The sequence below is a fragment of the Brassica napus genome, chromosome A2 (assembly GCF_020379485.1).
Source record: "Brassica napus cultivar Da-Ae chromosome A2, Da-Ae, whole genome shotgun sequence".
In the NCBI taxonomy this organism is placed as follows: domain Eukaryota; kingdom Viridiplantae; phylum Streptophyta; class Magnoliopsida; order Brassicales; family Brassicaceae; genus Brassica; species Brassica napus.
In genome coordinates, this window is record NC_063435.1 from 15,965,227 (window position 1) to 15,980,440 (window position 15,214).

The 15,214-nt window shown below is 38.3% G+C and overlaps 1 protein-coding gene across 1 annotated transcript; it reads right to left on the reverse strand.

Moving 5' to 3' along the window:
• Positions 1-2,113: 2,113 nt before the first annotated feature.
• Positions 2,114-3,400, reverse strand: LOC106362030 (putative lipid-binding protein AIR1). The gene has a single exon (XM_013801845.3). The coding sequence runs from the start codon at positions 2,723-2,725 to the stop codon at positions 2,390-2,392; it is 336 nt and encodes a 111-aa protein (XP_013657299.2). The 5' UTR covers positions 2,726-3,400; the 3' UTR covers positions 2,114-2,389.
• Between the last annotated feature and the right edge of the window lie 11,814 nt (positions 3,401-15,214).

The following is a 15,214-nucleotide window of genomic DNA, read 5'->3' on the forward strand; positions in this document are numbered from 1 at the left end:
TTGCCTTTACTTATTTCATTTATCAATAAATATGTAATAAAATTATATTAAATATTTATAATGATTTATCATAGACTAACACTTTAAATTTTTTGGCTTCATTATATAATTACAGGGATAAATAATTTCGTTAAAATTATATATGTGCTACGTCGCACCCTCAACCTACTATACCAATCTCAATCTGTAAGAGTGATTAGAATGGAATAATTGTTCTTTATTCCTTCATGATAGGTTGTTCACGACATGGACATATATTATCTTTCGACGAATTCTATTTCATTGGCAGACTAGTATCATTATTTAGTCTAAGCATAATCTCACATGAAGAAACATTCATGGCTTCATTTTTCATTTGTTATATATATCCATGCCATATGGACGGACTTATCATACAATTAATATCCGTATGTTGTCAATAATATATATTATTAAGTTTCAACGAGAGCAATAATACATCGACAGTTCCAAAACAAACCATGCCTTTTCATGAATAGACTTCCTGTATTAGTGTTCCGAGAACCCGAACGAGTGTCCTTGAAACCCATAAGGCGACAATGGGCCCACCAAGTTCCATGCCCAATGCCGAGCGCAAGAGACGGTCCATGGCGAGCTCAAGAGACGGTCCATCAGGGCCGGCTCACTTTGAAAATGGGCCTGAGCCGAAATATATATTTTGGGAGGATTTATGTATAGTATTAAATTTTATGGTTTTTTTACAAGTTTTCAAAATTTTAAGGCTTTAACTAGTAAAAGAAATTTGTTAAAAGTAGAGTGGGTCCTGTGCAAATGCACTGTTGGCACTCCCTCTAAACCGTCAATGGGTCCATGCCGAGCTGATACTTTGAAACTACAATATAAAGGAGGTCGAAACATTTAATACTATCATATAGACATATGAACCTCATCAGAGATCACGTTTCCATTATGTTCCACTCTTAAGACCTTTAAAAGAGAGATCAAAGACTAGAGAAGAGGACACGGACACGAATCCGGCTTAGAAACCTCAGTGAAATGCCAGTCAAACCCGTAGAAACCTGATATTATGATACTTGAAACCCATATATTCGCTTTATCTGGTTTTTAATCTTCAACAAGAACTAGTCCAAACCATAGCTCATCTCAAATCACAAACCTTGATAGCCATGGAACCCCAAAACTAAAGAATATATCAAATTCTTTGCCATAAAAATAAGTGATGAGATCATCGGTTACATCGCACACTCCATTCGCGCCCTAGCTATATTTCTAAACAAATATTCAAGTATCATCTTATAATCAATAATTATAATTTATATAATAAGATAGTTAAAAATGCTCTTAGTGACACATAATTTTTAACTTGGTATTCTTATACCACATGGATATAGAGTTAGAATCAAACCATGATATCCTTTTAACCTTTTTAGATCGTCAACGGTACTGGAGCGAGACCATTGTTCTATTTCTTCACAAAACTGATGCACATTTGCCAAAAAAAAAAATTCTTGCATACATATTTCTTTTATAACATCACGATTTCGTCCTTTAGTACCAGTACAACAAGTTTGTAGTTATCTAGAAAATAGTAATATTAACTGTACTATTATGTAGTTTGATAAAAGTGTATTAAAGTAATGTAATAGCGACTACATATATTTCTTCCCTTTTATGACAACAATTTTGGTTTGGAGATAGTTCGATCAAAGTAGAGCCAAAATGTATTCAGCTCAATTAAGCTCGAGATACTCTCCTCCGTTTTAAAATGTTACATATTTTAGATTTTTTATACATGTTAATAAAACACATTAATTTTCATAATTTTTGTGATTATTTTTTCCCATAATTTTAAGTCAATAAAACTCTAATAAGTACAATTAAATTTTTTTAAGTTTGCAATTAGATAATAAAACATGCATTGAAAATCCAGAAAATAGATCATTTTGAAACAAATTTTTTTTCTATATAATATGTAACTTTATGAAACAGAAGGAGTATTTTGTTTCCATTTTGTTACCAAAAATTAAGCACATGCCATTAATTAATGCTTACAACGGAATTACTAAACCGTGTTGTGTTCAGTGAGATCGTATAACTTTACCTTGCTTTTTTCGATTCACATATAAGCCCGATATAGACAATAACACCGATTGAAGCTTTTATTAATCAAATTCGAACGAAACGTTTTACAAACGAAGGTAAGGTAGAACAATGAAGTAAAAGGGCAACGAACATGGCGATTACACACACAAACCCATTATTGCATGAGAACGTTACACTCATCATTTTATTCAATCGAAGAAAGTTACAAATACAAAAGAAATCACCAGTTTAAAAGCAAAAGACTACAGGCAACAAGTTCAACCTTTATTTTTTCGGTATGTCTTCAGATATCTCATACGTATTCAACTTACGGGCATTGGAAACTTGGTGGAGCAAATCTGCTACAAGCATTTAAAAGTACGCTGATATCGATGGGAAGGTGAACGTTGTTGCCAAGAACGTTAACGTCCAGCGCGGTACAGAGACAGACTGCAGCCTCAAGGTCAGCCAAGCCTGCAATGAGCGAGCAGCACGGCGGTACTGGTGGCGGTGGGTTTCCTAATGTTAAGTCAATTGCATTGAGCACATTAGTGCAAGCACCGATCTGAAGGGCATTTCTAGGACAAGTGCCTTGAGCAGTAGTGTAAGTGAAGAAGAGGAGGTTAAGGAAAAGGAAGAGTGCAAGAGAGGTTCTTGGAGCCATTTGTTTGTGTACCAGAAAAATCTGAAACAAAATCTCAAGTAGTAGTGTGTTTATATTCTTTGAGAAGGGTGGAGATAAATTATGGCGTTTTAGTGGATATTTATAGAATTTTCTATAGGAGAGTCATAAAAAAGAATATTGTACAAAGACTAAACTACTACTATAAGTTTGTTAGCCACTACACTACACCCTGTCTCCACGTTTTTTTTTTTTTTTTGACGTTCAAAAGCTATTATATTATTCAAGCTTGAGGTGGTCTGAGTAACCAGACCGGAATTGAACAACCAATAAAATATAACTTCCTATGGAAAGATCTAGCAGTCTTAGCTAAAATATCTGAAAACTGATTTCGCGCTCGTGGAACATAAGTGATGTTGAACTCCGGGAAGCAAATCTGAAGCGTCTCAATTTAATCAAGAGTATTATTTACAATTTATAAATTTTGACTGTTTTATAATTTTAAGTTTGGAAATAAATAGTACAAACTTTATTTACAAAATCTACAAATTTTTAGGTGGAATAGGCAGGTTCAAAGATGATACAGACTAATATAAATAGCAGTGGGAGCCGTGACAAAATGAAAGGAGATAATCGTTTTGTTTGTTGTTTAACGTTCAAACATATTTTTGATGACATACGTAATTTCACAGGAGTTCATCATATATGATTTTATTGCAGTGTATTAAAAGATACCCAAGATGAAAAAACTGAATATATATATATATATATATTTGAAACTGTCTCTATTACTGCAATAAGATTTTTATCTTTAAAACCCTTTGGCTAAGTTTATTTTGGGAAAAAATTTCCAAACTATTTATTTAACAAAAAAAACTTCAAACTAACTTTATTTAATGAATCTAATAGGTCATAATTACCATTACTACCGGTAAATTTTTAGTTTAGGGGTTTCTATATTAGGGGTTTTACTGTTAAAAATCCAAAAAAATCAAAAAATTAAAAGTTTTATAATGTTATCTAAAAATTAGTAACCTACATTTTCAAAATTAGCACTTTTAATTTTTTTTTGTAAATATATGAGTTTGATAGGTTTCTAACATCAACATCATATATGTATCAATTAAAAATGTAAAAACCCAGAAAAGATAATAAAAATTATCTAAAGATTTACCTGTAATAAAACTATTAAAAGGTTAAAAATGTATAAAAATATAATAAAAATTATGTCTTATCTAATAAAAATGTAATAGAGATTTACCTGTAATAAAATTATTAAAAGGTTAAAAATATAAAAAAAAACAAGAAAATATAATAGAAATTATATCTTATCTAATAAAAATGTAATAATAAAATCTTTAGATAAATTTTATTATATTTTTTTTTCTTTTTCGATTTTTAATGGTCTCAACTATGTTTCTTTAATGTAGAAACTCCCAAACTAAAGATTTGCCAGTAGTAATGGTAATTATGACCTGATAAGGTTTAATTCATTAATTAAAGTTAGTTTGGAGGTTTATCTAGGAGCTCAGACAGAACTTGCATACATATCACAGTTAGTTGAAGGGTTTTAACGTTAAAAATGCTACTCAATACCACGGTTTACAAATTTACATTCCATAGAATTTTAGAAAGCTAAGTAAATTCTATTTATGGGAAAATTGTTTTTTAGGCCAAAAATTGATAACTATGTCCTATTAGGCTAATCTCATATACTTTATGTCCTATTAGTCTAAATAATTTCAAAATGGCAATATTGCCCTTAATTTCAATTAAAAATTTGAAATTACAATTAATAAAACAATTATTAAATATTAAAATATAATATTTAACTAAAATAATTTTAAAAATTATTAAAAATCCCCAAAAAAAGCCTAAAGTTCGAATTCTTTTTCTCAAAGGGGTCGATCGATCCTGTAAGAAACCGTTCGATCTGAATCGGTTGTTCTTGAGAAATATATCTAGAACAACAAAAATATGCGGAGCATATGCTGATCGACAAAGCCCAGGTCAGCCGATCGCAAAAGCTCGATCCCACTTCGATCGGTCGCATCTTCAGGATCGATCGATCCCGTGCCCATGTAAGTCTTCCAAATCGATTTCCTAGTTTTCATCGGTTAAATCCGGTTTGATTCCCACTTGATTTGAACCGAACAAACACGAGCTGAACTCTTAAACCTCAATTTCTAATCAATCAAACTCATTTTCCTCTTCTCCTTGAAGAACAAAGGGGAGAAGAAGATCGCGTGAGAAGAAGTTTCCAAATCGATGTTTTAGTTTTTTTTTTTAATTTAAAATTTAATTTTATTAATCACGATTTTCTTTTTTCTTTTAATAAAATCGATTTAATAAATATAAGAAAACTGAATATGTCCAAATATTCTCTTCCCATATTTTTGGAACTGATTATCATTATCCGTAGAATTTGTATTCTACTATATGTAGAACGAAGTAAACATGTTTGAAATCGATTTCTACTTGTTTTAGATTTATAGCAATGTGTAGATTCTGATTTCTACAGGTTTTAGATTTATAGTAATGTGTAGATTCCAGATTCTACAGATTTTAGAGCGATAGGTTAAGCATGGAATGTGTTTTCCAAACTTTTTTAGATTACTATTATTTACGTAGATCATGTATTCTAAACATATTATATTCAATGAAAAAGTAGATTACATTTTCTACTGTGTAAAATGTCAATTCTACTTTTTGTAGAACAAAATATGAAATTATGATTTATACATTTTTAAAACTAAAAAAAATACCAATAAATTGAAATAGGTAATTTCATCAGTAGTTACTATTTTTTGAATTTTTTTTGTTTGTAAAACTATTTATTTGATTTATTTTGGAAAATACTAAATGATATTAGAGGAAAAAAATGGTACAAATATTTTTAGCCTAATAGGACATAGTTATCATTTTTTGGCCTAAAAAACAATTTCCCTATTTATATCTTTGCATTTTGCATTTTTATTCTCATAAAATTATAAAATACTAAATCTTTACGAACATATTTCCTACTCTCATCAATTATTTTAATATCATATTAGGATTTTATTTCTGATATTGTAGCTTCTGCAGATTGATCAATATAAAAACTATCTGAAAATCTGTACTGCAAGTAAAACCATCTGTCATGGTATTGTATGTTGTAAATTTTATTCGAAGAGAAGCTATTTTTTTTTTTGAAAGAATTTTAAATTTATTCACTTCAAAAACCTTTGTACAAGCTAATGTTATTTTTTATCTACAAAAGGGACAAAGTTTTTGGATTTTAGAATGGAATTTGAAAGAAACCGAAGTTTATCTCCTCCCAAACCAGATTGCCATGGCCTTCTCGTGCTTACTCCCCACTGTTCTTCTCAAAGATGATATTCTGTTCCGAACCAACTTGTCCAGATAGAGAATTATCAGATTAGGGGGCTTTGGAGGCTCCGCAACTCGAAGAGCATTCCTCTCAAACCATATAGCATAGGCCACTGCTTGAAACGAGTATCTGAACAAAAAGCTCAAGGTTCTCCCATGCAGCCCTGTCGCCAGCTTTTGAATCAGAAGAGTCCATTGATTCGAACAGCCAGGACCGGCCAAGTCTTTTGTGGTTCCTCTCCAGACTTCCGCAGAATAGGAACACTCAAAGAACAAGTGGTCTCTAGTTTCTACAGACGAGTTACATAGCCAGCAAGAAGAAACAGCTTGAGGGTTCCACCTGAGGATCCGGTCTCCGGTCGACAATCTGTTATGCATTGCAAACCATGTAATGAAAGAGTACTTAGGAGTAGCTTCAGGACACCAAACTCCTCTATGCCATGGAATCTTTGGTGACTGAGATCGAGTGAGGTGCCATGTCTGAGAAGTGGAGAAAACCGGATGAAAATCACCATTCTCCCTCTTCCAAAGACAAATATCGTCCTCCTGGACAAGGCCGGGGCGACGTAGTCCCATAATTTCCTGCTCAATTTGCATCAAGACAGAGGTTCTGTGTTTTCTACATGGATAAGCCTTAACAGCCCTTTCCACTGTGGCGTTTATCGGGATACCGAGATCAATGCAACCTCTTTCTCCTGTTAGATCAAGTAGCTTACCCAAGGAAGACCAGTGATCATTCCAGAATGATGTCACTGAACCATTTCGGATGTTAACTTTTGTAAGTTGCGAGGCTAAGGGTTGAAGCTTTAGAATTTTCTTCCACATCCAAGAACCTAAAGAGCTTGTGTCTTTCACACTCCAGAAAGAACCTTTTCTGATAAGATACTTGTGAATCCATTGACCCCCCAAAGCAGTCCTAGCAGAGAGAATGCACCATATCAATTTTAAACAGGAGACTTTGTTAGCTTCCTCCAGAGATCTCAGCCCTAACCCTCCTTCATCCTTTGGTGTGCAAACATCTGACCAAGCTATCTTAGCTTTCTGAGTGGACATAACATGACCTCACCAGAGGAAGGCTGACGAGATGCTGTTGATTTCCTGAATACACTGGTTTGGAAGCCTGAAAGCTGACCTCCAAAAGTTTGTCAAGCTATCTATTACCGAGACAATCAGCTGCAGTCTACCAGAAAAAGAAAGGTGTCGAGCTGTCCAGGAGCTGATCTTCGATCTTATTCTCGAAAGCAGGGGAGCATAATCATTTAGTGACATTTTTTTTACATCAATGGAAGGCATAGATATCTGACCGGGAGAGAACCTGTTTCAAATGGGAACTGATCCAGGATTGCGATGCTATCATCCTGAGTAACACCCGCCATGTAGAGAGTAGACTTCTCTAGGCTGATATTCAGAGCAGAAACTGTCGCGTAATCTTGAAATACTTTCAGGATGCCTTAAATAGAGCTTTCTTTCTGTCTGAGAAAACTAGAACACCATCAGCGAAACAGAGGTGAGTGAGGCTCAGGTCTTGACAGTATGGATGGAAGCCAATACGCTTCTCTTTTGCGGCTTTATCTAGGAGCTCAGACAGCACTTGCATACATATCACAAATAGATATGGCGAGAGAGAGAGCAGTTGACGAAGTCCCCTCTTGCTATTAAACTACCATGGTAACTCCACATTAATTTGAACAGAGAAGGAGGCCAGCTCTATGCATTTCTTGATCCATATGATGAATTTCTCTGGATGGTTCATTGCTGAAAGAACAGAGAGCAGAAAGGGCCACTATACTGAGTCAAAAGCCTTCGAAATATCTATTTTAACCGCACATCGTGCAGAGACAGTGTCCTTGTGATAGTTTTAAACAAGCTCAAATGCCAATAGAATATTTTCCATAAGCAGCCTATCCTTGACAAATGCCGATTTGTTCGAAGATATGAATGAAGGGAGCAACCTTTTCAAACGATTAGCCAAGATTTTTGAAATAACCTTGTAGATCACGTTGCAGCAGGAGATGGGTTTGTAGTCTTTCATTGAAATGGCTTCAACTTTCTTGGGGATAAGCGCCAATATTGTTGAGTTGATCCCTTTTGGGAGAAACCCTTTATCAAAGAAAGACTTCACTGCAATAACAAAGTCCCCACCGGTGATAGCCCAAATAGCTTTGAAGAACTCACTGGTGTAACCATCTGGGCCGGTAGACTTGTCTGCTGCCATTCCAAAGAGAACCCTCCTTATCTCTTCCCCTGGAACCTCACCAATTAGCATGTTCTTGTCTTCCTCCGCACAATCATAATTCAGAAGAGTTTTTAGCTCATCCAATCTTACACCTCTGTAATCATGGGGTGTGTGAGATTGGAAATTGGTGAAATGCTCCATTGCTTCCTTTTTAATATCTTTTTTTATTTGCTATTGAGCCATCAGCTCTTTTAATGTCTCTGATAGAATTTTGAACCTCTCTGATTGTTGCAGCCTTATGAAAGTTTTTATTGTTACCATCTCAAACTCCTAACCAATGAATCTTAGCTTTTTGACTCAGAACTTTCTCCTCCAATCTCGAGAGGAAAGACCATCTGTTCAGAAATACGGACTCAGCCTCCATATTAAGCTGGGTAGGATCTTGCATCGTCTTGGTCTGGCGTTCACAGAGCTTTGAGAAGACCTCCTTTGTATTTTTTTATATATCTCCTACTTTCTCTTTACCAGTTTCTTAATCGCAGGCTTTAGAGCCTTTAATATTTTTTGAAAGCTTGAAAAGAGCAGAAGTAGAGTTGAACAAAGGCTAAGTCTCCGACCAGAATTCGTTAACCATCGGTAGAAACTCAGGCATGTCCGCAACTGTATTGATAAACTTGAAAGGCTTCTTAGGCTTCATACGCTCGTTTTGAATTGATATCATACATCTCTGATGGTATGACCACCCTCCAGCGTCAAAGAAACAGTCGAAACCAAACTTCATTCATCAAGGTGCGATCAAGTTTCTTGTAGATAACACCATTATCGCTTTTATTACACTATGTGAATCTCGGCCCCTGATAAGACATGTCCATGAGGGAGAAGTAGTTGACCACGTCTTGGAAATCTCTCATACCCAAAGAATCGAAAGAGGCATTGTGTTCTGAATGCTAGACACCATTCAGAATCTCATTAAAGTCACCAAAGACAATCCATGGCGACTTTTGAATACGAGGTGAGTCTTGGTGAGCTTTGGTGTCTCTCCAAAGTTCTTTCCTCTCCTCTGCCAAGTTGTGACCGTAAAAAAATGAGCAGAAAATCTCCTCTACCATACCATCCAAAAGAATAGAACATGTAATCATCTGAGCGCTTTGGAAACATGGAGTGACTCTCACCTTCGGGCTCCAAACTATCCAGAATCTTCCCAGACGATGAAGATCATAATTAGTGATAGAAGACTAGTTTGGGAAAACTGTATCCAATATTCTCCTAGCTTTATTTTCTTTACCCGGGTTTCAATCAGACAACCAATTTGAAAGCCATACTTCCTCACCCAATCTTTAACCACACTTTGTTTTGACAATTTGTTGAAGCCCCTTATATTCCAAAAAAAAAAAAAAATCCAGACATTATTGATGATGACGAGATTTCATTTTATTCAGACCGCTGGGACCGACATCTTGCGCTTTCTGAACGGACTTATCACCCAAGACCGTATGCTTTAGTTTTGAATCTCTAGGAAGAGACTGGCGTGGTATCACAACTGCCTTCGCTTTTGCATCTGCCTCCGCAGGAGAGCTGAAATCTCCTTTACTCAGATCAGAATCTTCCTTCTCATTTTCAATTACTTCCCCCTCCTCTTCTTCACTAAGCACCGAGAATCGAGAGTTGGTGAGGATAGGAGTTTGAGCTGATTCCAACTATTTGCTTCTTTTTGAAGGAGATCGACTTGATATCCCAGGCGAGACATCCAACCATTCAATTTCCTTCTCATCCTTATGAATTTCTTCTGCCTCTACTTCAGTCTCTAAAGTTACTGAATCCTACCCATTTTTCATAAATAACTCATCTCCCTCCACAACTACTTCCTCTAGGACTTGCTCAGAGTTCTCACTTCTCTGGACCTCCCTAATTTGTCGCTCGACCATCTCATTTTCATCTTCCAAGACCCCATTTTGGTTCGAAGCCACCATGTCTTGAGTGATATCCAGGTTGTGGTCTACCACCCCCACTGATTTTTCTTTCACCCTCTCACTTTCTTCCAGTCACATACCTTCATCATCTGTCTGCACTTCACTTCGCTCGCATTTGTTAGCAAGGCACATTTTTGGAGTGTGTCCCCACTTACCGCATTTGATACCCTTCGAAGGTAGCCCCAGGTAGGTGTATTCCACCAAAATGTCTTGACCCTGAATGTTGAAGTTCATCTTTTTCGGAAGATCCTTAGTTAAATCTGCTTTCACAAAGATCTTCGCTACATCCATATTCAAATACTGAGTTGTTTCCAGGTGGAGCCTCACCGGACTACCAACAGGACTAGCCACGAAGCTGATCCCTTGCCACGAGAATCTATTCAAAGGCACATTTTTCATATGAACCTACATTGGAATTGATTTCGCCGGAGGCTTCTCCTTCTTTGCCACCGGAGACGACTTTGTCATAACCACCAGAATACCCGCAGGATTCCAGATACCTCTCCAAAGAATCATGTTTCCATCCACCTGGTTCATAACCCTAAACTTCATTGTGGTGAGTCAACCTCATACACATCAATCATCTTAGCTTTATCATTTAGAGCCCAAATCTTATTGACAATAGAGTGAACTTTAGGGAAGTGTGTGAATTTTCCGATGAGGAAATCACCCAATAATGGAGAACACATCCTTCGTAATCTCCTCCGGAACGATTACCGACCCAACACCATCCTTCATATTCACCTCTACATCATATTTCTTTAGAACTTTTTGATCCTGAACCGCTCCAACCCACGAGCCTTTCGTCCCTCCTGGACCAGTCACAGAACCCACCGCTACTCCTGGAGTGACCGGAGCCATTCCATGGAAAGCCAAATCACAATCATCTACCATCGGAACACCAATGACGGCGCCGTCGGAAGCCCAACCCAAAGTCACGACACTCAGAAACCGAATGGCCTAATTTTTCGCTAGAGCCAAAATGGTGTGTTTCCTCCGAAAAAGGCTATTTATTATAAGTGTAAGTGTAATGCAGATGTAATCCACGTTATGGGAGAATCAACGTTATGGAGAGAGATGCACCTGGAGTTTGAGAGGAATCAATGTTATGGACAGAGATGCACTTGGATTTAATGTTCATGAAGTTTTCCTTGGCTCAAAACATCAATGTATATTCACCAAATCATGGTACGCTGTCGTATACTTTAAAAGAGGTTTCGACCACCATCACACAGATAGGATCGATATAGTAAAACTTAGTAGAATCAAGGGCTACCTATGTTACCTTATTGACCTGAAGTGTACACTTAACAAAAACATAAACGAGAACCAATTCATTCAGCCAAAATCGGAAGCAATGAAATGTCTCTTGCACCACACAGTTACAAAGACAAAATCTAGCGATGGACTAGACCTAATTAAGACTATCAATTTTCTACATAGTTGTTGGTAGCCAACAAGATTAGAGTGATAATCATGTATCGACAACTTGACACCAAAAGTGTGTTCCTAGATTAGACCCAATATAACCGCTTATTAAAATCTCGAACCCTAAACCTTAATCCCTTAACCAATGAGTCTGAAATGAAACAAAAGTTGGACCTTGAAAACAGGTACAGACCGGCCCAGAAAAAATTCTTAGTTTCAAGAGGTTCGAATCTCATACCACCATTCATAAAAGAAGACCCAATTAATTTGTTAGGATGCGGAACGAACCACATTCCACCGAACATCATACCTCTCCTCCGGAAGCTCCCACCACCAAAGACGTAGGTAAATATATGGTGGAGGAAGCATGTTACCGGTTAAGGCGCCATTGATGTGAATGACACTCCAGAGATCTGAAAACCAAAAACCAAATGTGACGGCTCACTTCAGCCCTAAAAGCGAGCCCTTCCGCGTCCATCACACTATGAGTCTTGCTGCTGTGCTGCGCCATAAAATGCATGTTGCTGTCACCATCGACCTCACACAGTTCTTCACATAAGTTCTCAATAAGCAAAAAAAAACTTCCTTATCGACTAGGGTTAAACAGATGGAGGGGAAAAAATGAGAAAGAAAATTATGGTTGGAGGAGGAAGCCTCCGGCACCAACCGGAGCCATAAAAGAGCTAGGTTTTACTTTGCTTCAGAGTGACAAGATAATGACGAAGATCGAAAAGAAAAGAAATATTTCCACGAAAACCGACTTAGTAGGGATATATAGAGGAGCCTGAGCTGAGCACGCAACAGAGAGATTTTTTAGACCTAGGAGAACTCTGCTAGCTTAGAAAAACTTAGGATTTTGGCGGCCTAATTTTGACTTAGACTTTTTTTTCGTTCTTGTTCTAAGATAAACTTAGCTAGCGAAACCCTTGTATGTTTTATCTCTCGTGAATCTTATAACCTTGTTCTTTTACCAATCAATAATACGCCTTTGTGCAATTTACTTACAATATTCTGTTAGCTTTGTCTCTTTCGTTTTTCGTGTGTTTACGCAGATAATCCGGGACCTCTGGGAAATTTAAGTATTCTACCTTTCCTTATTTTAAGGAAATCAACAGTGTGAATTTTGGTTCCCACAAATTGACGCTAGAAGGAGGGGGGCGTCGGATTATCTAACTCAAAAACCACCAAACGTTTGAGCCACGGTATGTCTGATTGAACAGGCAGCGATGTTATCTCCTTCAAGGAGAGAGCAACGACTGATCCGGTCAAACTTCTCAACGATCTCCTTGTTATTGAGATAACAATCCAGAATATCGATATCACAAGGATATTGGTCGACACCGGAAGCTCAGCCGATATCGAGAGAATGGGAATCTGCCCATCCAAAATCGCGGATGATCCGAATCCAGTAGTAGGACTTTCGGGGGAGGCACCCATGACTCTTGGCATAATCAACCTCTCGGTTAAAGCCGACAGCATGACAAAAATCGTGGCGTTCTTGGTCTTCGATCGACCTGCATCATATAATGCGATCAAAGGAACTCCATGGCTGAATTCAATGCAAGCAGTCCCGTCAACATACCACATGTGTCTCAAATTCCCAACCCCTCGCGAAATCGAGACTATCTGGGGAGATAGGAAAATCTCGCGAGTATGCTTCGCCGCAGAATTAAAGCGAAAGAACCCTTAGCGGAGGTAACACCTAAAAAGAAAAAGAAATCATCCGCCATGGGCAACGCCCCAGAACAAGGCGAAACCGAAGTCTTTTGGCAATCAGGAGCAGCTGATGTCTTGGAGGGAAAGTGGGAACCAACCTGCGAGCTCGTTGTCTCGGTATGCGTAGACGAGGCATTCCCAGACTGATGTATCAAAATCGGTGCGAACCTGATCGAGTCCTTGAAAATTGAGCTTATTGCTTGTCTGAAAAAGAACTTGAACACGTTCGCGTGGGCCACGACCTCAACGTCGACCCGACTTTCAAACCTATCAAGCAAAAGAGACGAAAGTTGGGACCCGAGCGTGCTGGAGCGGTCAACGAAGAAGTTGAAAAACTTCTCAGAGTCGGATCCATAATGGAAGTTAGGTATCCTGACTGGCTCGCTAACCCACTCGTTGTAAAAAATAAAAACGGAAAGTGGCGAGTATGCGTCGATTTCACAAACCTCAATAAGGCATGTCCAAAAGATAATTTCCCACTACCACACTTGGTCGAAGTGACGGCAGGGAACAAACTCTTATCCTTCATGGACATGTTCTCCGGGTACAATCAGATCATGATGAACCCCGACGACCAGGAAAAATCGCATTCATAACCAACCGCGGAACCTACTGCTATAGGGTGATGTTGTTCGGTCTTAAGAATGCTGGCGCAACTTATCAATGAATCGTCAACCGTATGTTCTCCAAACAATGCGGAAAGACAATGGAGGTGTACATTGATGACATGCTCGTCAAATCCCTCGAAGATTGCTTCGAGAGGCTAAACATGCACAATATGAAACTTAACCCCGCTAAGTGTTGGTTCGCAGTAGAATCTAGAGAATTCCTGGGGTACCTCATCACCTTCCGCGGGATCGAGGCCAACCCTAAACAGATCACCGCGCTTATCAAAATGTTATCCCCGAAAACAAAGCGGGAGGTACAAAGATTAACCGGGAGAGTCGCAGCGCTCAACCGCTTTATCTCGCGATCAACAGATAAGTGTTTGCCTTTCTACGACACCTTAAAGGGAATAAGAATTTCGAGTGGACCGAAGAGAGCGAAAAATCTTTCCAACAGCTGAAACATTACTTGGCCACTCCCCCGGTGCTCACAAAACCCATAGAAGGAGAACCATTTTTCATGTACATCGCCGTATCAGTCACGGCTGTAAGCGGCGTCCTCATCCGAGAAGAACATAGCGAACAAAAACCCATCTTTTACGTAAGCAAAACTTTACTCGACGCAGAAACACGTTATCCGATGATGGAGAAACTCGCGCTTGCAGTCGTAATGTTAGGACGAAAGCTAAGGCCGTATTTCCAGTCCATACAGTCGTAGTAGTCACATCGTTCCCACTACGGACAATCCTGCATAGCCATAGTCAATCTGGAAGGTTAGTAAAATGGGCAATCGAGCTGAGCGAGTACGATATCGAGTACCGAGCAAAATCTTGCGCGATGTCGCAGGTGCTCGCCGACTTCCTAGTAGAACTCCCTACAGGGTGCACGACTAACCAGGATCCCGATTCGACCTGGACCCTCCACGTCGACGAATCCTCTTCCAAACAAGGCTCCGGAGTCAGAGTCAGACTCACGTCGCCAACAGGAGAAGTACTGGAACAATCATTCCGACTAATTTTCCACGCTTCGAACAATGAAGTCGAGTATGAAGCCCTAATCGCGGGTTTATGATTGGTACACGGCCTAAAATACTTAATATTCACGCCTACTGCGATTCCCAACTAGTTTCAAGTCAATACAGCGGGGAATACGAAGCGAGGGACGAGAGAATGGATGCTTACTTAAAACTCATTCAAAACTTGGCTCAAAGTTTCGACCAATTTGCTCTAACCCGGATTCCTCTTACCGAAAACACACAGGCTGACTC

Coding starts and splice junctions, on each gene's coding strand:
- LOC106362030 (XM_013801845.3), bottom strand. CDS start 2,725: ATGGCTCCAAGAACCTCTCTTGCACTCTTCCTTTTCCTTAACCTCCTC.